The 24,790-nt window shown below is 34.1% G+C and overlaps 2 protein-coding genes across 2 annotated transcripts; one reads left to right on the top strand and one right to left on the bottom strand.

The window, feature by feature from the left end:
• The first annotated feature begins 8 nt into the window (after positions 1–8).
• On the top strand, positions 9–15,619 carry LOC128226464 (lysosomal Pro-X carboxypeptidase-like). The gene is made up of 9 exons (XM_052936351.1): positions 9–148; positions 1,134–1,274; positions 1,669–1,770; positions 2,061–2,242; positions 4,317–4,474; positions 7,283–7,455; positions 12,396–12,557; positions 13,656–13,843; positions 14,747–15,619. Exons 1-9 carry the CDS (start codon positions 17–19, stop codon positions 14,940–14,942), a joined length of 1,434 nt encoding a protein of 477 aa, XP_052792311.1. The 5' UTR covers positions 9–16; the 3' UTR covers positions 14,943–15,619.
• Positions 9,748–10,985, bottom strand: LOC128226466 (uncharacterized). The gene has a single exon (XM_052936352.1). It carries the CDS (start codon positions 10,968–10,970, stop codon positions 10,116–10,118), a length of 855 nt encoding a protein of 284 aa, XP_052792312.1. The 5' UTR covers positions 10,971–10,985; the 3' UTR covers positions 9,748–10,115.
• Positions 15,620–24,790: the final 9,171 nt, after the last annotated feature.

Genomic DNA, 24,790 nt, shown 5'->3' with positions numbered 1-24,790 from the left:
TGATTTTGTTTACAAAATGAAGTTCATACCTATTCAATGCTTTACAGCTATTTTGCTTATTTCTTTGACTTACAGTCGGCGTATTGGCATTAAAGATCAAGTCATACTTTCTGGTTATGACTACAGAACAGATTTTTTCGTTCAGCCAGTAAGTTATTTTACATTCTCTCACTCTGCAGGCACTTGGCTCATTTTACATTTTGTATCTCGGTATCTTTCTGAACTGTCAAGTTTGAATGATGATATACTTATAGGCATTAAAGGGACTGTACACCAGATTGGCAACAAAAAAAGTTTTTTCTGTAACGAATCTTAGGACAATTATTTAATGGAATGTGTTACGATTTGCTATCATAATTGTAAAATAAGTACCAAAATGGAAAAAAAAAGTCGGAGATGGGGTTCAAACCCGTGTCGCCAAAATTGCAGTCCAGTGTTGTATCCACTGTGCTACAAAGGCTTACTCCAAACGAGTGGTATATTTAAGCTATATACCTAACTTGGTAATAACATTATTAACATCGACTACCCAATCAAGCGTAAAGAATGAACTCTACTAGGTAGACATACCCAGTAATAACTGCTAAACTTAAATAAATTGTAAACTATGTGGTACTTCAGTTAGTAAGTTTTAATGCATTGTTACACATTAATAACAAGTTTATGTCAGTTTTTCGACAATTTTCTTTTTTTCTTGCAAATTGATCATCTGGTGCACAGTTGCTTTAAATGTCTTCAGGTGTGTTGTTTATCTCATTGTTCTATATGCCCCAAAAAATTATAGAATTCAACAAATTATGTACACAGAGTGTGAAAAATGTCTGTGTTTTAGTTGACATGAAAAATAAAACTGACATTATTACGTTATAATTATTTTTATCAATACTAAATAAGAGCTTGTTGGACTTTTATAAATTGTAACACATTTTATTAAATCGGGCAAAAAAGAATAAGGCAGTCTAATTCCATTGTGGATGCCTCATCAGGTCTGTCAAAAATTTATCGAAATACTCCTTCACTCCTTTTGCTCCATATTTAAAGGTATAATTGGCATATAACATCATAAACATGATTATCTCCTGTCACAATTTATTATTGTCGTGAGATTGACCAAAACATGACATTTCTTTCAGGTGGATCATTTTGGGTTCTCAAATCCAGACACCTACAAGCAACGCTACCTGATTGCAGAGCAGTTCTGGAACAAAGATGGAGGCCCAATCTTTTTCTACACAGGAAATGAGGGGGACATCGCCTGGTTCTGTAATAATACGGTCTGCATCAGTGCAATAAATCACAATTACAGTTAACAACATAAATTATCTTTTTATGTACATTATATCATGGACCTATAAACTGTTTTATATTGTACACTTCATTTTTTGAAACATATCTATTCATAAACATAAATTTTGAACAGACAATGTTCAGAAAAAAACCTTCTATTTAAAGTTTAAATTTTTGCTGTTGGCATCGCCTTTTTGTTGTCCATTGCGCATTGGACATGCAAATACATTTTAAAGGGTTTGAGGAGAATAACAATTATGATTTTGGACTACCAGTAATTTTCAACCTCTAAGCATACTGAACCCAAGCATTTGCTATGTTTAAAAATTGCGGTGATTCGCTCATCCGTGGATATTCAAATCATTATTTTTCATATTGCAGGGTTTTATGTGGGACATAGCAGCAGAATTCAAAGCTTTGCTGGTGTTTGCTGAGCACAGGTATTATGGAGAATCTATTCCATATGGGCCAGAAGCATATAAGGTGATACAATCATATAAGAGCTTAAAATATGAATGTTTTATTTAGATTTATGTTATATAAGTAACCATGATTTTAGCATGCTATTGTTTGATTACTGTCTGTTTATCCATGAGAAAAAATAGATGGCATTATTTGTTAGGGATGATAAATATTCATTTAATACTAATACATACTTTTTTATGATTAAAAACAATGTTCTGACAATACTTATATATTAATATAATTTCAAAACATGGTACACTTACATAGAACTTAGAAACCATTTTTAAAAATGGTATGTCCTTCTTCAGTCTCCAACAAAAATGAACTACCTCACTTCGGAGCAGGCTCTGGCTGACTTTGCTGTACTGATAAGCCATCTGAAGGCAACACTGCCGGGCGCCACTAATAGCTCAGTGGTTGCATTTGGCGGCTCGTATGGTGGGATGCTATCTGCGTGGATGAGGATTAGGTATCCCAACGTCATTGTAGGGTAAGTGGAAGCAGAAATTCAAGTATTGTCAAAAGTGTTGTCAAAAATGTGTTAGCTTGTAAGAGATTTACCAAGATTCTAATCATTAGGTTGTTTTTTTTAAATTGACCGTTTGCCTCCAAAGTTAGTGATGATTGATTTATTAGCTCGACTATTCAAAGAATAGGTGGGCTATACTACTCGTCCGAGCTTCAGCGTCCAGTTAAAGTCTTAGGGCAAGTTGGGATTTTCACTTATAAGTCCAATACCTTTCATTCAATTGAGTTAATACTTCACACAGTTGTTCAGGGCCATCACATGATGAGGTTAGATAACTCCATATTATTCTTTACACAGATTATGGCCCCTGATTGACTATGAAACTCAGGTTAAAGTTTTAGGGCAGGTTGGGATATTTATAAATAACTTCTATACCCTTTGTTCAATTGACTTAATACTTCACACAATTGTTCAGGACCATCACTCAATGAGGTTACATAACTCCATATCCTTAATACAAGTTATGGCCCCTGATTGAATAAGGTTAACGTTTTAGGCAAGTAAAAGTTAAGGGCAAGTTGGGATTTTAATAAAAAAACTTCTATACCTTTCATTCAATGCACTTAATAAAATTTAAAATTAATCACGACCATCTTACAACAAGAAACATAACTCCATTTTAACCCTAAATACAAATTATGTCCATTGAATATGTTTTTTTTATTTATTTTTTTATTTATTTTGACAGGCACATTTTTACATTCTTTACCAGTTTATTACCAAGGGAAAACAAGGAGGGCCATACTATATGGTCATTGATTTTTTTTTATTATTATTATTATTATTTTTTTTTTTTAATTTCTTTTGAAAGGCATATTTGTATGTATATTCTTTACAACATTTTCATAATGGGAAATCAATTTATTTGAATGACTTGCGTCATTTTTTGGGTGGTGGGAGGGCAGCATCAAAAATGTCTTACGACGGCTCTTGTATATATTTATTATTGCTGACATTAACAAAAATTCTCTTGCATAAGAATCTAATGATTGCTTTTTTTATAAATATACTTTTTCAAAACAAAGTAATAATAAGCTTTCTTTTTGGTGACTCAATAGGCTGTGATGGAGTCCTGGAGTTCCAAATTCTGGAAAGTCATTTTCATAGTTCTTTTAGATGACTGTTGTAACACAGCTCCTCTAATTTCACTTGAAACAGTTTCCATTATGTAGCAAGGAATAATCAAAATGGCCTGTCAGATTATTTCTGATAAGCAATTATGGTTTTTTCTCCAATTTTCAATCGTTACTGATTATTAATGAATGCGTGTTTTCTTTTTCATAGTCTCATTCTATGACTTTTCATTTAAAATTGGCTGTGTGAAATAATTTATTGAACTTTCTAACTTACATATATATTTGTTTAACTTTTTAACTTACATATTAACCATTGTACACGCTTGATATGTGTATTTTCTAAAAAGATTTGTACTATAAAAATCTTTTAAAACACATTATATAATGTAATTATGCATGTTTTTATTGAATTTGTGTATTTGTGTGATGTGTTGATGAACTTTTTAAAGTCAAAATGGTTGTCAGGGTAGCGCAGTGGTAAGCGCACTCGCTTCTCACCAAGGCGACCCGGGTTCGATTCCCGGCCTGGGCGCATGTGAGTTTGGTTAGTGGTCACCAAGCCGGACAAGTGGGTTTTCTCCGGGTTCTCCGGTTTCCCCCACAACACAAGATCACACTCTCGCGCAACATCGTGCCAACGAGAGTGATTAATATAAGTTGTTATAACTTATTTCACAATCGTTGTAAAATTAAATAAAGTTTAAACTAAAGTCAAAATAGATTTTCTGTTCCGTTCTGTTTTTAAATGACATTGTTATTTAGTTACCGGTAACCATTTATGTGATCCTAGTCTACTACAAACATTCCTAGCCAGCTCTACACAGTTGTGAATTTTAGGATTCTTATGCTGCAAGATGAAATATTTAGTAAACTATGTACATGTATGCGGACAACTGTTGTTCCACAAAAAGCCTTCTTTAAATCAATAAACTGATAATTGTCGACCAATTATACTTTAGGGCTCTGGCTGGCTCCGCCCCTATCTGGCAGTTTCCAAGCCTAACACCGTGTGAGGCGTTCAACAAGGTACTAACAAATGCCTTTAACCAGGCCTCCCCAACATGTGTGGACAACATTCGGAAGTCGTGGGCCGCCATTACAGAGCGAGGCAGTACCGGTAGGGATTTGATGCTGTATTGAGTAATCTATCGATACAATTTTTTTTGCACTTTACTGTCTGTCTTAGAGTCCTTCTGGCTTCTAGCTTACTACCACATAAACTCCATATTTAGTTAGTAATGTTCAGTTTAGCAGACAAACTTTTGATTCTTTTATACGCCTGTTGTAGGCAGGATGTGTCATGAATTATCCTGCGGTGGGCGGGCGGCATCCTCTTTGGATGTTGTCACTGCTTTTACTCCAGATACTTTTATCCGATCATCACTAAACTTGAACAATACGGCGGTGGACAGAATGTCTCAACGAAATTCAATAACCAGCCTTGTCGCCCATGTCATTACAAAGTAATGGCCCTTTAATGGTCCTATTACAAAAAACATAAAGTTCAGTCTATGACTGGAGAGGTTTCTGAAAATCATCACAAAACTTTGACACTATTAGTATGGGCAGAATATCACGGCCAAGTTGGATAACCAGACATGTCACCCCACTCACATTAGAGTTATGACCCTTGAATTGCTTAAAGAGAGGAGATTTTGACCAATCCTCACCGGACATGGACAATGTGAGTAATTAAAAAATTGGCCCAACCTTGCCCTTATCACTTTAGATTGAAGGCCTTAAAATAAACAATCTTTGAAAAAAAATCATATTTTCAACAGACATATCTTGTAAAGTTTTGTCACTTTTGTTGAAGTATGAAGATGTTTACTCATGTGATAGTTCAGCAATGTGGTTAAGTCATTACAATGTCCTAAATGTTGACAATCATGTTCCTACTGGTTCATTTAATTTGTGACTGTCAATGAAACACTTTAAGAGCTTACATGTATAATAATTAGTATGTTATGTAATTATACAAATGTAGATAAAAATTGAATTCAGGACAAAATTGTGACTTTTAAAATCCTTTGGTCATGAGATGTTCTGTATTTTGAAATGATGCATTTTATCAAGACATGGATGTTGTTAGATATCAAATCTTTGTATATTTCATGTACACCAGCCAATTGTATAAAAACTGGTTAAATCTTTGGTTTGGATAAACAAATTGTATATATTCATTGGTCCATATTTATTCAATAACTACTACTTACCAAATAATACCATTTCAATATGCAAACAAGCCTTATTAGTCAACCCATCATCAAAGTTTTATCCAATTAAGTGCTGGTATATGGTAACATCAGGTATGGCCCAAAAAAGTGCCCTGCCCTTAATGGGATGGCATAACAAATGTGTATTTAAAGATGCACTCTTACTCCCAAATAGGATTTACCACAATTAATACAAAAGTTTTAATATACCGAAAAGGATGAATGAATGTCGAAAACAATGTTTTTATGAAATAACGAGTTTAATTTGAAAGGTGCAGAAAACACAGGTTTTCTACCGTATGAGAGGATAGCTAATCCCAGTAAATCTTTTAGCACTCACCAATCATTTAATATTTTTGCGTTTTCAGCTATTAAATACACAGTTACAATCTTGTTATCTTGTTGTAATTAATATTTTCCATCAATGAATTATTTCATAAGTAGTTAAAGGTTTATCACTCAAAATTTGTTTGTTATACATGTATATGTATTGATTTTGAATAAGAGTGTCACTTTAACTTTTTAGTCAAAATGATTAATTTTTCAATTCTCTGTATGTATTTTGCCGGAAAAAAACTTTGCCAAAGAAATATTACATCATCCAAAAGCACCAATTTTCCTAAATGAATTTTATTGCAATCACACAATATATTGGTTGTTTTTAGCTTCAAACATCTTTTTGTGTATATGAAGGAATTCCATACATACTTTTTTATTTTTCGCAAATATGAAGTCAATTTTGTCACATTAGAAACAAGAACAACAATTGCTTTTGTGAATGCAGAATAGCTAGCTTTGGGTTGCTTTTTGAGGGGGTTGGGGTCAAGGTCACTGTTACTTAAAATAGAAATTTAGTTTCCGACCAATAACTTAAGTTAGGATTGATGGATAGTGACGAAACTTGGTTCGTAGGTGGCTTATGTGAATAACTATCTTTGGATTGCTTATGAGGGGTTGTCAAGGTTGTTGAAGCTTAAAACTAGAAAATTGGTATCTGGCCAATAACTTTTGTTAGAGTACTGGAAAATGGTAAATTTAAATACAGTCAAATGTCGAAGGCATTGGGACCTGGAGAAATACTTCGAGATAACGAAAATTCGATATAACCGAAATACAACAAGTGTTTAACTAAACCCAACACATTTGAAAACAGTTTGACATAACCAGAACATCGAGGTAAAAGTGTTCGACATAACGAGATTTGACTGTATGCACATTTGTGTGGTAAGAATCAAACTCTGGCTGAAGACGTTTGTGAATATTGGCCCAATTATTTGCTGATAGTGTGCATAGCTGTAGCAATAAATGCATTATATTAAAGTGTTCATTTTCAGGTTAAATGTTCTGCCGTGTAAGGAAAACTGTTTAATTAGAATTCAGTGCTGTCGGTTTGCAAAATTAGTTTAACAGTTGTAAAATGCAAATATAATTAAAAGATATTCACACGAAACTTTCCTAAATCAATTATTAATTAATTGATCATCTGTGAATAACATTTTGAATTCTGATTTTGGTGTAAAGTATGTTATATATAAAATGAATGATATAATGATTATAATGTATTTTAGTCATGATAAAATGTTCTATTTAAACTCGCTTTAGTGCTTTGACCTATCGGTCTGCATCACATTATTAATAACATAACATAATTATAAATAATACATGCAGATCTAGAACACCTTTAGTTATACTCTTTTTCCCTCAAATAGATGCTGGCCGAGATTTCCTGACCAAAACATTCCGACTGTGTGGGCCGCTGACATCAACGACAGATGTGACGTTATTCAAGGCCTGGCTAGTGGAGGCATGGACAGACCTTGCCATGGTCAACTATCCGTACCCAGCAAACTTTCTGGAAAATCTACCCGGATGGCCTGTCAAGGTATTAACAGTTTCAGTGGTTGGTAAATTGCAAGACAGGTTTTACTCAAGTTTACAGGGTAACATGTATGTATGATCAAACATGTTCAAATATGGATCATTTGAGTTTAAAAAAAAATGGTCACTAGTTCAAGTATTTATTTATCATATAAACACCTCTTTAAGTTTACCTTTTTGATCTCAATTTTTTGTCTTCAAATATATTATGATAATGTTTCATGTTTAATCATGGATCATTTTTGGTCAGGATGAAAAGCAAAGGACCTAACAATTCAAACAATCAAAATGAGGAATGATTACTGACCCACAAATAAGCCAATGCTTAGATGCAAATATTAAACCACATTTTTAAATTTTTGATGCCTGGTGACCCCATGTAATTTTGGTATCAATTGGAGGAGTATTGCTTGCTAATAACTAGTGTGTAAAATGACCAAATCATGATTATACATCAAGTAAGTACAGCTTCAAATTTTCCTGTTTATTTCAACTAAAATTGGATGTAAATGACCTATTTTGCAATTTTTCAAGGTAAAAAAACTTCTTTTTTTTCTTTTTTTTTACATTTTCTCTTTTTAGCATTTAACACTTTCAGATGGCGGCAAAATAGTATTGGATAACCGTGCAGGCATCGAAAATAGATGACAAATAGATGAACAAATGTATGTTTCTGATTGCAATACATAATACCCCACCACACTTAATCTGCTCATTTTAAAAATAATAATCAACCTTCTTTTTATTTAGTGTTCCAATGTAAACTGTTAACAATAATTTCAATATGAATTAAAAAAAGCATTAGAGGTAAACGCCATGTTGAAACTATGCATACATCAATACACAGTTGAAAATTGAAAGCCATCATCAGAAATGACCCATCTGAGTTAAAATTCTTTTCAAGCCTTGCTGTTGCCTTGCTCTCAGTTAAATGAGTGCTTTATAAGCATTCATTATCTCAAACCTGTTTTTGTTAAAACGTGGCTCAAAAACAGAATCAGCTGTGTTTCCTCCATTGACAACAAAACTTTACAGGCAGACTACAAATCTTTACATGCGTCTCAGTTTAACTTACTATATGAATTGTCAGCAAATAAATTCCATCTACTGAAACAGTGAATACACTTGTTATACTGATAAGCGTTGCCATCGTTCAGAAGTGTTTTGTCACATTTAATGACATACCCATGTGCCTAGTAAACAACCAATTGACCTTAATAGGCAGAAATGCAATCTCACTCTCAATTTTTCTTTGGTTGATATTTGTATTTTATTGTCAAAATGTCAATCGAGCATTTTTGGTCCTTAATTGGTTTGAAAACTTTGAGAAAAGACACTTTTCTGCCCAAACATCTTGCTAAGAAATGGTCTTTTACTTATCTCTGGATTGTCTTGTTTTATTTTCTTGGCTTGCTGTCTTAAGTAGTTAATGTAATCATTTATTTCATTTTCCAGCCTTTCAATTTTCAGTTCATGTGCTAAAATTATTCCTTCCTTTTCTGTTATGGACACATGCTTAAGAAATCAAACTTCTCTGCAAGAATACTTGTTGTCAATTTTAGTCCCATAAGCATTTTGTTGGAACAAATATCCATGTGGAAGACAAATTATGAGAAGAAATCTTGCTTCTTCCACTATCTTGATCTCTTTTGTAATCTCTGTTGATGTCTGAAAGAGGAAGTTATAAATAAGAAAAGCATTGACAGGCTGGACCATTTAGTTTGATCTCACCTGATGTGTTTATGGAAAAGATATATGTTTACACTGACCTGAAGTTCAGAACCATTCAGTTCCACATCTGCAACAATTCTGCACCAGGCAATTGTAGCCCAAAAGTGGGTCTGGTTTTTCTCTGTACGGGCAGTAACCTTTACATGCTGGTCATGCAGGGAGGGATTTTATAATGTCTTGACACATTTGTTTGGTACACAAAGATGACATATCATGTGCAAGATCCACGTCCCTACTTCTTATTTCAAGGAAATACTTACACCTTTATCATTTTGGAATGGTTACCATGTCTGGACTGTAACTTGCTGCATATATGCATATACAGTATAGTTGGTCATATCCAGGCTGTAACTATGTTATACACAGCAGGAATTTTAAAATTACTTAAATTACTTAAACCATGTATTCATTAAATAAAGATGATGTGTCGCTTGCAACACCCACCTCCCTTCCTTAAAGGTCAAGGTCATACTTACAGGATTATTATTATGGAATGCTGCATTTGTGTATATACAGTAGTTGGGAATGTCTGGGCTGTGTCTTGTGCATGGAGGGCTTTAAAAAAGATTGGCACATGTGTTAGGAACATAAATGTGATGCCTTAATGTGACTAGCTCATGTTTTTGAACCAAAAATTTGTTTTCTCGGAATGCATCTGAAAGCACTTATTTTGTTATTATTTTACTCTATGAAATTGAAATTGCAGAAAAAATTCAGTTATAGCATAAAAAAGTACATGAATGTAGAGCATTATGATATTTTTTATCATGTGGCAGCTAAATGGTGACATGGTTACCACCGTGAAAACCCAAATTCAAACAACTCACATTTCATTTAAAAAAAGACTAAGCAAAGTATGTTTTTTTATTTTATTTCTTGCACACTTGAACTAAAATGTTCAAAAAGTGTCAACCAACATATATACTGTTGAAGTTATGCATACATAAATACCCCAGAGAAGGTTGTGAACCGGTAGGCTTCACCAGAAGTGACAGTCCCGTCTGCATTCGAATATTCCTCTAACCATACGCTTTGCCTTTCTCTCAGTCTAATGAGCGCTGTATTACCACTCATTATCTCAAACCCATTTCTGTAAACATGTGGCTCAGAAACAGAATCTGCTGTGTTCCCTCCATCGACAACAAGCGTGACATGCGTTTCAGTGTAACTGTCTATATGAAATGTCAGCAAATAAACTCCATCTACTGGCACAGTGAAAACCCCTGTTATAGGATTATAAGCGTTCCCATCATTTAGAAGGGTTTTGTCACACTTAATGACATGCCCAGGTGCCATGTGGTCGATTATATGAGTTAAATAAGCGGAAAATGCAAATTCTCCCTCAACATTCCTTCTTATCCTTGAATTTATATTTGGATTGCTCACATGTCCATTAAGTGTCATCAGTTCTGGTTTTGTTTTTAGGGTTTTGGAAAAAACACGTTTCTGCCCAAACATCTTGCTAAGAAATGTTCTTTTGCTTCCACTTATCTTAGGTTTGTCTTGTTTTTCCTCCTGGCTGGCTTGGTCAAAGTATTTTTTGTAGTCATTTAGTTCATTTTCCAGCTCTGCGATTTTCTGTTCATGATCTTGAATTTTTCTTTCCTGTTCTTTAACTCTATCTTCTAAATTGAGCACATGTTGATGCAAAGATTCAAACTTCTCTGCAAGAGAACCAAACTTGTCGTCAACATCAGTCCCCTGTGCATTTTGTTGGAACAAATATCCATGTGGAAGATAAATGAACAAAATCAGAACCAAAAGTGGCATAGACAGAGCCATGGTCATCAACCAAGTGGTCCACTGTCACTTATGTATCTTTTAAACGCATCAGCAACTAAAAATCTTTTAAAATTGAAGTTGTAGATAAAAAGTTAGTAAATTGACATGCATGACTGTGTTGGCATATAAACTAACATGGAAAGGCATGTGCAGATTTCGGTATCTACAATTGAAATTATATGTTACATTATAGTGATTAAAAAACATCAAAATGGTATCTTATAAAGATTGCCACATTCCTAAAAGGCTAACAGCCAGTGTATTGTATTGATAACCAACTTTAAATTAATAATGCAGTATGCTATGTACCTGTACAGAACATTGGACCTTGCTTGCTTGTCGAACTAATATAAGGAAATAAACTTAAGCTATGCATGTCTAAAACCATAAAAGTAGGCCATATTTTCTTCATAGCCTTAGCTAGAGCTCTTCTACCAAGTAACATTTAAATTATGCCCCTTTCCAGGGACAGTTGTTTTTGAGTTTATAAAGGTCAGCCCGCGCCCTATAGTGGCTGCATTATGGCTTGACCCGGTCACATCCTCAAATGTGACTGAAACATATTTTTGATGCCAAAGGGGGATTTTTATTCCCACCATTTTGTGGGATATTCGCCAAATGAGTAATTTTGAACCCCAAATGCTGTGGGCCCTAGATTGACATCTAGAGTGGTCCCACAGCTCTGACTATTGGATATGGTTTTATTTCTTTGGTCTTAACTTGTTGTAATTTAGAAATTGGATAGCACGCATGTCTAAAAATCTTTAACTGTTGTAAGTTTGGTATTTTTTAAAGAATGAGCAAGACTCGCGGACAGTTCGTTGGCAAGAAAGTGTTCTGAGAACAGGACTCCAGGGACAGTATTCAATATAATCCTTATCTTTAGATACGCTTCAGTGAATCCATTCAATCTATTGGCCAGCTTAGTCTAGTATTACGGTCCAATCAAAACACTCAAATTTTACATTTAAACTTAAGTAAGATCTAAGTTGATTATTGAATATGACCCATAGTTTATTTCTTCAATATAGACAGATGTTTTTACAGATATAAGGAAATAAACTTCAAAAATATCATTCGAGACTGTTGAAGAAACAATTTGATGCTTGCATGGTCCTCTTTCAAATTAATAGAAACCATACACCAAGTAGATGAAGTAGTTTGCCAAAGGATAGGGCCCATTTGTTTGTAAATGGACCTTAGTATTAGAAATGAACTTCAAAACAGTTTTTGCTTGGATCAAAAGTAATAGATTAAAACAACATTCCAATTAAGTTCAAATCATGTCACAATAATTCATAGTCAGGAATGGTCACATAGAGGGGCTTATTTCTCAGATGATATATATAATGGTTTAGAATACTCATCTGAGAAATGTCCCTCTTTTTATATTACAAATTTTATATATATATATATATATATTACCTGCAGAAAGTCTGCGATAAGCTGTCTATTCCAACGGAGGGTGACCAGCTGCTAGAGTTTCTGTTTGAGGCAGCGAACATCTATTTCAACTACACTGGCAACACACCATGCCTTAACACGTCTCAACAAGCCACAGCAAGTCTAGGTGACCTTGGATGGGACTATCAGGTAAACGCAGACTTTCCAATATTTCTATATACACCATTATATATATGCTTGCAACAACTACACTGGCAACACACTGTGCCTAAGCCACAGCAAGTCTAGGTGACCTTGGATGGGACTATCAGGTAAACGCTGACTGTCCAATATTTCTATGTATACCAAGTTTCATGTTAAAATCATGCTTACAACTTCAAATACAAATCAATGGCGGCACACTGTGCCTTAGCCACATCAGGTCTTTAGGGATTACCAGGTATACCTTGATTGTCCAATATTTTTATATATACTATGTCTCATGTTAGCATCATGCTTTCAACTAAACCTACAGAGGTGGAACCCAGGAGCGGTTCCATGCTTTCAACTTCAGAGGTGGCACGCAAAGTTGGATTCAGGATTCGATGTTAGAGGAGTTGTTACTTAGGGATGTAACCTATTGACCTGTGCCCCTCCCTCTGAACCTAAATTTATTTGGTTTAAAGTGTTGGCGGGGGGGGGGGGGGGGGTACTTCCCCTATAAAATTTTAACAATTTCTAGTCCTAAAACGAGCATTTTCGGCATTTTTTCTCCTATATTGAAATAAAAAGTTAACTTGGACTATTTTAGGGGGGAGTGAGCCGGGTATGCCCTCCACCCTGGATTCGCTTGTGGCACCCTGTAATCTAAACACATCTCTACAGGTCAATGCAAGTGTTAAGGGGACTTTGGTTGGGATTACAACAAGCATCAAGTGTCATAATACAGTCTTGCAAAAGACCAGTTTTGATGATGTTAATATGTTTGCCCAGTGATAGAATGAAATCGGTAGAAATGAAGAAAGTTTCAAAAGGCATTGATTATTATCAATTATCATTGATTATTATGACTATTGGTGCACAATGTCTAAAGTTTTGGCTTGCCCAGTTTATCACATTTATTTCATGTTGTTGTTTTTTTATTTGATTTGTGTTTAATAACAAATATATAACTGGTCATTTTTTATAAGATAAGCAAATATTAGACTGTCCACACGAGTGTTTTACTGGTTTATTGAGGTTACATCACCACAGTACCTAGACTTTATAGACCTTAAATTCTAAACTAAGTGAATGATTATTTCTCAGAGCTGTACAGAGATGGTGATGCCAATGTGTACAAATGGACAGATGGACATGTTCGAACCATCTCCCTGGAACTTTACAGATTTCAGCGAGCAATGCTATAAGCGCTGGAAGACTCGGCCTCGTCCCGATTGGATAAGTACACAGTACTGGGGAAAACAAATACAGAGTGTTACCAATATTATTTTTAGGTAAGTGGCTACATATTTTCGACATTGACATTAATTTGTAAAATAAAAAATAAGGCATGGAGAAGGAAATTTCAATGTGCCTTCGTGTATCTGCCAAATAAAACACTATTAATATTACAGGGATCTTTTTTTATTTTTTTAAACTGATTATAAAAGTTAACTGGTTGCTTCTGGTTGTAACTTTATTTGTTGTTAGTATTGCCAGTTTTGCGTCTTGGCAGGATGCTTCACCTTATTGGAGGCATTTATCTTAGTGGCCCCTAAATCCCTTACTTAAATGGTTTCAGTCAGCCCTTTAGCCGTCAGGTCAATCACATCCTTTTATTACCCGACAGCTTCGTCTTAAAATCATAAATAGGTGGGAGTAGCTTGCGGTGAAAGAGGTGTCAATTAGTACTGTCATGGTTTATATATAAAAAAACAACTCAAGTGTGAATAGCCATCATCACAGTTGAGCTTAAGTTAATTAGCATATAAAGATAAAACACAATTATTTACCAATTGTTTGTCAATAACTTCTCCTTGTTTAAATTGACAACAGCAAGTTTTGTAACTGTACTGTAAATTGATAACACTAACAGGAGTGGATCCAAGATTTGATGTTAGAGGGGGCATAACTTAGGGGGCATAAACTTTTCACATGCCCCCCTCCCTCAAACGAAAATTTATTTGATTTTAAGTGTTGACATGAGAGTTAGAGTTACTCCCTCAAGAAAAATTTAACTAATTCTAAATAATGCATTTTGGGAATATTTTATTTCTTTTTTCTCCTATACCTAAATAAAAAGTAGACAATTTTAGGGGGGAGGGGGGTTGTGCCGGGTATGCCCTCTTGATCCAGTGCTAGTGCTTTATTCCTTGATCAACTATGTATATCATTTTTATAATTAACACCCTTTCTAGCAATGGCCTACTGGACCCCTGGTCATCCGGCGGAGTTTTAGAGAGCCCAGGTGCGTCCCTTGTCCCCATTATCATTAAAGATGGGGCACATCACCTGGATCTTCGCGCTTCCAATCCTCTTGACCCACCCACGGTTGTAGCAGCCCGTACACAGGAGAAGAATATCATCAAAATGTGGCTTGGGCAGCAGCAGTAGGCGTTGTGCTTAATGTGATATATTATCAAAAAGCATTGAACTATAATGTATGGAATGTACGGGTTTGGCTAAGGATGTACAGGAAATACGAAGGTGTGCTTTTAAATGAAAAATTGCTAGGGGTTTAATTCTTGAAATGTGAAGGCATAGAAAGGGTTTTTATTAAAAATCTGTGATTAATTTGTTAAGGGTTGTATATTTGAGGTGTCACAACTTTTAATGTTAGCCATGGTTTTAATGTCATTATCAATAATTGTTTTATAATTTATATATGCAAAGATATAAGTTTGTCCAGCATCATCGTCCACATAATCAGCATCAAACTTTCTTTTCAATTATTAAATTTTAAACAATTTATGGTCTTCAAACTTGGTATGTGCATTGGTCATGGTCAGTAGATAACCCCTACTGATTGTTGACTAATAATAGAAAGTAATTGGCTCTTTGGACAGGCAACACAACTAAATTGGGGAATTAATTTTGTAAGAAAAGCATGCTATTTTCTGTTTTATCGTTCTTCAACTGTTTCAAGAGCTACTAATCTGTTTAATTGGTTGTTCTTTACTCATTTAAGAAACTGATACTATTGATTACTTAAAAGGTATGTTCCATGATTTTACACGTGTATTCTGATATTGTATCCATTATATCCTGTTTCTGCAATAAATATTATTATTAATGAAAATGAAGACTTTTGAGTTCCTCTGTTTTCTGAAAACAAAGTCTGGATATTGTCAAAGCCTTGGTTATTTATGTCATCATTTACGTTGTTGAAAAACTCTTTTACATTGGCTATAGCTCAAAATCTGTTAAAAATATTGAACTGAAACTTGGTACATGATGCCAGAGGTCCATAACACATGCATTAACAATTGTAGAGTTATGCCCCTTTTTATTGAAAAAAATACTGTGGCTTAACAAGAGCCGTCGTAAGACAGCGCGCTCGACTACGCCGCTTTGACTTAGAATACAATAATGATGTAATAATACCAAGTTTGGTCTCTTTATGTCAAACCGAACTAAAATTATTCGATACATAAGGTGACTTTAATGCTGCCCTAAAAACCAGCCCGCCCAAACAATGACGCAAGTCATTCAAATAACTTGATTTCCCATTATGAAAATGTGGTTAAGAATATACAAATATGCCTTTCAAAGGAAATTAAAAAAAAAATATATAAAAAAAAATAAAAAAATTCAAGGGCCATAATTTGTATTTAGGCTTAAAACGGAGTTATTTTTCTTGTTGTAAGATAGTCGTAAATAACTTTATATTTATTAAGTGCATTGTATGAACGGTATAGAAGTTTTTTATTAAAATCCCAACTTGCCCTTAACTTTTACTTGCCTCAAACTTTAACTTAATTCAATCAGGGGCCATAACTTGTATTAAGGATATGGAGTTATGTAACCTCATTGGCTGATGGTCCTGAACAAGTGTGTGAAGTATTAAGTCAATTGAATGAAAGGTATAGAAGTTATAAAACAATATCCCAACCTGCCCTAAAACTTTAACCTAAGTTCCATAGTCAATCAGGGGCCATAATTTGTATAAAATATAATATGGAGTTATCTTACCTCATTATGTGATGGCTCTGAACATATGTGTGAAGTATTAAGTCAATTGAATGAATGGTATTGGAGTTTTAAGTGAAAATTCCAACTTGCCCTAAAACTTTAACCTGCCCTATAACTTTAACCTAAGTCAATCAGGGGCCATAACTAGTATTTAGGATAATATGGAGTTATGTAACCTCATTGTGTGATGGTCCTGAACAACTGTGTGAAGTATTAAGTCAATTGAACAAAGGATATAGAAGTTATTAATAAATATTCCAACTTGCCCTAAAACTTTAATCTAAGTTCCATAGTCCATCATGGGCCATAATCTGTGTAAAAAATAATTTGGAGTTATCTAACCTCATCATGTGATGGCCCTAAACAACTGTGTGAAGTATTAAGTCAATTGAATGTAGGGTATTGGACTTATAAGTGAAAATCCCAACTTGCCCTAAAACTTTAACCAGACGCCGACGCTGGGGAGAGTAGTATAGCCCACCTATTCTTCGAATAGTCGAGCTAAAAACTAGCCAGATCTCCCAGGAGTTTCGATCCTTGAATGACCAAATTTTACTTAATTGGAATTGTCCATTTTATTTAATGTAAATGCTTATCATTCTATATTCATCAAACTTTTTAACAATTTTCATTGACATAATACCTTTACTTCCTTACATAATTCACTACTGAGTTGTGGCCCTTGAAATACACAAATCATTATAATTCACATTGTTTGCTCTCCAACTTGAGCATTCTCCAACCCTTGACCACCAATTTTGGAATAAAAGTTTACCGGTCAATAAACATTGTTACAAAGTGTTAAATATAAGAATTTATTGACAAAAATAGAATTTAAAAAAATGCTCCACCTGAAGATCCATTGTATTTACCAGGGCTTCTTAAAACCATTAATATGCCGGTCAGGACTGATTGTGACCACGCTTGACTGATTTCACTAACAGAAAATTGTTAAAAAATCGGCCTGAAATTTGATCTTTTCTTTTATTTACGGTCCAAACCCCTTAATGAGGAAACCTGGCTTGTCATTTACACCCCCCAAAAATGCCCCAATAAAAGTAACATGATAACAATCAGATAAACGTGACCAGCTGCTTTTTTCCAGTACGATGAACATTGATACCTTCTAATTGGCAGGCGCTTGTAATCGGTCCAAACACGTGGTAGATCACAGGGGACACATTTTGCTGACTATATAATGCAACTATTATGGATATTGTTCGCCTTTTTATTTTTTCCATGTCAAAAAAAACCCATACTTTTTTTCTTACAATCAGGCTTTGCGTATGTACACGCTAAATCGCAGGTTTCAATACACATTTCATTAATCATTGCATACTTATCCATAATCACCAATGGTTATTTATTAAGCTTTAAGTTAATGAACCATCATCAGTCCCATCAACTGCAATCCAAACCAACACATATGAGAGTTTAACCTATTTACACAGGTAAGCCGAATACCATATGATCTTATTTTTTCTCTAGGCTGGTTAACCGACTACCACGTTTGCATCTAAGCTGGTCAGAAAATAACATACGATCAGGAAAATAATCAATAATCTTCGTCTAAGAGCCTTCAAATCATGGATGAAATATTTGGCTTCATTACAAATATGAATGAACCCTTGGGTGTACGAAAATAAGGAACGCAAAAAAAAACATTTTTGAAAATAATTGTGTCCAAACTGTTTTTTACCTAACTTTGTATTTTTTATGGGGGGGATCTAGTTTGACACATGGACCAATTGAAGTTTCAAACCTTTACTCATTTCTAATATATATTAGCATGATTCATGGGCATCTGTGAATTTCTGTGGAAATGGCATCTTTAAGTGTACAAAATGTTGAATAAAAGACATCAATGATCTAGTTAATATACTTTATTCTACCATAAATATAACATCTCAACAGGAAAATGGCACTGCATAACGAGACAAATATATATCACAAGAAAAAAGCACATGAAAAAGACACATGAAGTCACTCATCAACAACATCAACTAATAATTAGATAACTTAAATATATTGCAAAGCAAAATGTACCCTTCTTTGAGAGAATTTATTGATCTTAAACAGATTGTATTTGCAAATACCAACATTCTGAAAATAAATAAATAGAAATCAACCCAGTGTATGATATTTTAGTTGATAACTGCAGGGTCTCTATCTTATTTTAAAGCTGCACTCTCACAAATTGACAGTTTAGACATGTTTTTAGTTTTTGTCTCAGAATCAGCTGATTTTGGTATCAATGCCTTCAATGTAGTCATATAAGATGACTCACAATAGAACAGATCTCAATTGTTTGTAAAACTGCTGAAATTTCATTGTTTTATTAAAGCGTTAGTAACGTTGTAAGCTATAAAACATCAATTTCGAGCATACATATGAAAAACTGTGATCTGATCTTTTGTCAGCAATCTTGCATCACTGGTTTCCAGATATTTATGCAAAAAAGGCTCATCCCAAGACAACATTAAATAAGTTGTTAAAATGGTCATTCTGTGGGAGTGCAGCTTTATAATATTTTATTTTCTACTTTCACACTAACAAAATGATAAACATGAGTTCCTTGGGGCCTTTTTTTCATTAAAGGATCTTAAAGTTGCTAACTTTCAATAATCTGAAATCTGTGAAAAGGTCACGAATGGCTACTCCTTGGTTTTTACAATTTCTTCAACTTTGTGTTCATTTATAATACTGGCTTGAGTTTAATTCATACAAATAAATTATGTACCAATATAATGAAAGTATGACAAAAAGATGATTTCAATTAACAACTTAAATTGACTAAGAATTTTATTGGTACCAAATTATGCAGGCAGCTGAGTGTTCCATAAGCAAAATGCTTGGAGCTTAATTCCAGTTGTAACAATATTGGGCACATTTTTTAGGTGTTTAAGAGTTTTAAGATTTGCTTAGTCTTATGAAAAGCTAAATATTTAAGTTTGCCATCTACTTAACACGATCATTATTTTCTACAGATGCCTAGAACAAAAATAGCCTTCATATCAACAATTTGACATTCTGATTACATTCATTGAGTTGAATGGTTAAAGTGACTTGCTCATGTTTTTGTTACCGGTAATTGCACTGTTTTTGTATGACAAAATAAAGCGAAGCAAATCATTGGGAATATTAAAACTAAGATTCTGTCGGCTGGAACCCTTCAAAATATGTTGATATATGCTCAAATAATTTCTTTGAAGACCACGATTTTGAATTGCCTCATTTGTGCATTATAAAACAAATATACATCATTTAAAATTGTACACGAAAGAGCAAGCAAATCTGAATAAATTATCGTTTAACAAGTGAGTATGCATGACTGTGCAAACATATCAAAAAATATAATGTGCAAAATATATAAAAAACATACAACACTTTTTACAATTAACAATGACTTTATTCCATAAATATGAAAATAGAAGCATATGCTATGAAATTGAGGTGGTGGTCTGTAAATTCCTGAATTAATCATAAAACAAGCAACACAAATTTGTGTAGCATACTATGTAACCTAAATACACCCTTATTAAACAGATTCATGTCCATTTCTTATATCTGGCAAGAAACAATTAATAATGTAACATAATATGAGAATCTGTTTTGCTTTGTTGTTTTTTAGCATCTGGTTGCCAATTTAATTGTTTAAAAAAAAATCAAAAAAAAATAGAACATTCTTCGTGTTGGCGTGAACCTCTCCATACTAGCCAGTGCTGATGTACAACTCTTCTGAATTACCCAATTAACACTAAAAACCAATTATTGACCTTATGCCCTAATGTTTTGTTCAGTTTTTTCGATAGATGTTCTCTAAATAATAAACTTCAGAATTTGTTCGGCAATCCCATCAGAGGGTTAACACTAAAAATGAAACAATCGATTATTCTACAGCATGGTAGTAATAAAGGTATCAATAATATTGGTAAACAAAATATTGCAAAAACTAAAATCAACATCTTTTATCAACAGACTTTCTGTAAAGTTTTACTTTTAAATAAGTGGCAAGAATAAAAGCAATCATCTCATTGTTTGTATAGCACATTCAATAAAATTATATAAAATCTCATGTTTTAGGTAGTGTTTAATAAAAATACTGGCTTGACATATTTCGATATATGTTTCGTTAATTGGATTAGTATGGAAAGATATTAATGAAAGTAGCACCAATGTTAAATGATATACTACAATTTCCGGAAAACAATTTTGAATTCTGTTAAATAGTGATTTTCATTGGTGCAAAATAACAAGAGAACTCTCTGTGTATGTAGTAGAGATGTAACAAGAGCTGTTGTAGGACAGCTCACTTGACTATTAGCTGCATTGTCTTAGAAAAGAACTCAATAATGATGTTATTAGTGCCTGTCAAAAGCAATAAATAAAGAAGAGTCAAGTTAAAAAAGTAAACAGGAAAGGCCACAATGCGATGATACCAGGATTTCCATGATTGACTGAAAAACTTCAGCCTTCATTGTGAGATTCAGTTTCAACTGTTGTTTTTTTCTAATTTTAGTTACAGTGACCTTGACCTTTAACTAGAGGTCCCAAATGCAATCCCCATTAAAGACCTCCATAAACTCTTCCTATATACCAAGTTTAGTCACAATATGTCAACCATAACTAAAAATAGTCAGGACCAACCATTTTCCTATTATTAGATACAGTGACCTTGACCCTAGTGGTCCCAAACGCAATCCCATGAAAGGTCTCCGTGAACTCTTCCTACATGTATATACCAAGTTTGGTCAGAATATGTCAACTCACTATATCTGAAGTTATTCAAAACTAACAAATTTTCTATTTTTAGTAACAGTAACCTTGACCATAACTCTCAGGGCCCAAGACACAATCCCATGAAAGGTCTCTAAAAACTATTCCCTTTAGCCAAGTTTGGTTGCAAAATGTCAACCCTAATCTAAGTTATTCAGTACCAATCATTTTTCTATTTTTAATAACAGTGACCTTGACCTTGATCCTAGGGATCAAAGATACCGCAGTGAGTAGTACAGCCTCCTAATTCTTCAAATCGTCGAGCTAATGGTGACACCTTTAACATTGAATATAAGAACTAATATTTAAAAAGCATAGCTTAGTATGTATATGATTTTTACAAAACAACAAACAACCACAGATACATCTAAATAACAATGCATTGTTTGGTAAATAAAATAAACTCTCTAAACTGCCTCTTCAAATTCTTGATCTAAATAGGTTTGATGAATAAGTAAACTATGGAATACAATACACAACATGTTTATACAACACATATAGATGTTTCAGTATTCATCAGTGTTTGATTGGTCAGTTCACAACTTGTTAAGTCTGGTTGACATAACTAACATTATGTCACAAGGATTGTGTTTTGGAATTATCCGAGGTATTCCGAAGATATTGCCTTCAATGGAATATGAATGCAATCGCATCGATATGGGTTCATCTAAGAAAGCACAATAGACGTGTAAATAAACACGTTTAACCATATAAATCCTAATCAAAGTTAACACTGCATATCTTATAATCATTTTAAAAGTATGTCAAATATAAATGATCTACCTCATGTATACCTTAGACAAGAGGGCCATGATGGCCCTGTATCGCTCACCTGTAGCTTTGCTAAATAAAGTGAACATTCTGACCTATTATCATAAAGATCCAATGAAAAGTATGGCCCCTAGAGGCCACTTGACCCGGGTTGACCCAATATCGAACCTGACCTAGCATATGTTAAGATGATCATTCTGTCCTAGTTTCATTAAGATTAGGCTAAAATTGTGATCTCTATTGTGTTCACAAGGTTTTTTTACTAATTGACCTAGTGACCTAGTTATTGACCGCGGATGGACCAATGTCGAACTTGACCTAGATGTTATAGAAATGATCATTCTGACCAAGTTGCATTAAGATTAGGCTAAAATTGTGACCTCTATTGTGTTCATAAGGTTTTTCTAATATCTGACCTAGTGACCTAGTTATTGACCACGGATGACCCAATATCGAACATGACCCAGATTTTATAGAGATGATCATTCTGACCAAGTTGCATTAACATTAGGCTAAAATTGTGACCTCTATTGTGTTCACAAGGTTTTTCTACTAATTGACCTAGTGACCTAGTTATTGACGGTAATTGACCCAATATCGAACTTGACCTAGATTTTATAGAGATGATCATTCTGACCAAGTAACATTAAGATTAGGCTTAAGTTGTGACCTCTGTTGTGTTCACAAGGTTTTTCTACTAATTGACCTAGTGACCTAGTTATTGACCGCGAATGACCCAATATCGAACTTGACCTATATTGTTCTAGAGATGATCATTCTGACCAAGTTGAATTGAGATAAGCCTAAAATTGTGACCTCTATTGTGTTCACAAGGTTTTTCTACTAATTTACCTAGTGACCTAGTTTTTGACCTGGGTTGACCCAATATGGAACTTGACCTAGCTTATGTTAAGATGATCATTCTGACCAAGTTTCATTAAGATTAGGCTAAAATTGTGTCCTCTATTGTGTTCACAAGGTTTTTTTACTATCTGACCTAGTGACCTAGTTATTGACCGCGGATGACCCAATGTGGAACTTGACCTAGATTTTATAAAGATGATCAGTCTGACCAAGTTTCATAAAGATTAGGCTAAAATTGTGACCTCTATTGTGTTCATAAGGTTTTTCTAATATCTGACCTAGTGACCTAGTTATTGACTGCGGATGACCCAATATCGAACATGACCCAGATTTTATAGAGATGATCATTCTGACCAAGTTGCATTAACATTAGGCTAAAATTGTGACCTCTATTGTGTTCACAAGGTTTTTCTACTAATTGACCTAGTGACCTAGTTATTGAAGGTAAATGACCCAATATCGAACATGACCTAGATTTTATAGAGATGATTATTCTGACCAAGTTACATTTAGATTAGGCTTAAGTTGTGACCTCTATTGTGTTCACAAGGTTTTTATACTAATTGACCTAGTGACCTAGTTATTGACCGCGAATGACCCAATATCGAACTTGACCTATATTGTTCTAGAGATGATCATTCTGACCAAGTTGAATTGAGATAAGCCTAAAATTGTGACCTCTATTGTGTTCACAAGGTTTTTCTACTAATTTACCTAGTGACCTAGTTTTTGACCTGGGTTGACCCAATATGGAACTTGACCTAGCTTATGTTAAGATGATCATTCTGACCAAGTTTCATTAAGATTAGGCTAAAATTGTGTCCTCTATTGTGTTCACAAGGTTTTTTTACTATCTGACCTAGTGACCTAGTTATTGACCGCGGATGACCCAATGTGGAACTTGACCTAGATTTTATAAAGATGATCAGTCTGACCAAGTTTCATAAAGATTAGGCTAAAATTGTGACCTCTATTGTGTTCATAAGGTTTTTCTAATATCTGACCTAGTGACCTAGTTATTGACTGCGGATGACCCAATATCGAACATGACCCAGATTTTATAGAGATGATCATTCTGACCAAGTTGCATTAACATTAGGCTAAAATTGTGACCTCTATTGTGTTCACAAGGTTTTTCTACTAATTGACCTAGTGACCTAGTTATTGAAGGTAAATGACCCAATATCGAACATGACCTAGATTTTATAGAGATGATTATTCTGACCAAGTTACATTTAGATTAGGCTTAAGTTGTGACCTCTATTGTGTTCACAAGGTTTTTATACTAATTGACCTAGTGACCTAGTTATTGACCGCGAATGACCCAATATCGAACTTGACCTATATTTTTCTAGAGATGATCATTCTGACCATGTTGAATTGAGTTAAGCCTAAAATTGTGACCTCTATTGTGTTCACAAGGTTTTTCTACTAATTGACCTAGTGACCTAGTTTTTGACCTGGGTTGACCCAATATGGAACTTGACCTAGCTTATGTTAAGATGATCATTCTGACCAAGTTTCATTAAGATAAGGCTAAAATTGTGACCTCTATTTTGTTCACAAGGTTTTTCTAATAATTGACCTAGTGACCTAGTTATTGACTGTGTATGACCCAATATCGTACTTGACGCAGATTTTATAGAGATGATCATTCTGACCAAGTTGCATTAAGATTAGCCTAAAATTGTGACCTCTATTGTGTTCACAAGGTTTTTGTACTAATTGACCTAGTGACCTAGTTATTGACCGCAGATGACCCAATATCGAACTTGACCTAGATTTTATACAGATGATCATTCTGACCAAGTTGCATTGAGATTAGGCTAAAATTGTGACCTCTATTGTGTTCACAAGGT

The sequence above is a fragment of the Mya arenaria genome, chromosome 3 (assembly GCF_026914265.1).
Source record: "Mya arenaria isolate MELC-2E11 chromosome 3, ASM2691426v1".
Taxonomy (NCBI): Eukaryota; Metazoa; Mollusca; class Bivalvia; order Myida; family Myidae; genus Mya; species Mya arenaria.
This window is presented reverse-complemented; position numbering and strand designations above follow the sequence as displayed.

Coding starts and splice junctions, on each gene's coding strand:
- LOC128226464 (XM_052936351.1), top strand. CDS start 17: ATGAAGTTCATACCTATTCAATGCTTTACAGCTATTTTGCTTATTTCT. Junction 149..1,133: donor CAGATTTTTTCGTTCAGCCA/GTAAGTTATTTT, acceptor CATTTCTTTCAG/GTGGATCATTTTGGGTTCTC. Junction 4,475..7,282: donor TACAGAGCGAGGCAGTACCG/GTAGGGATTTGA, acceptor TCCCTCAAATAG/ATGCTGGCCGAGATTTCCTG.
- LOC128226466 (XM_052936352.1), bottom strand. CDS start 10,970: ATGACCATGGCTCTGTCTATGCCACTTTTGGTTCTGATTTTGTTCATT.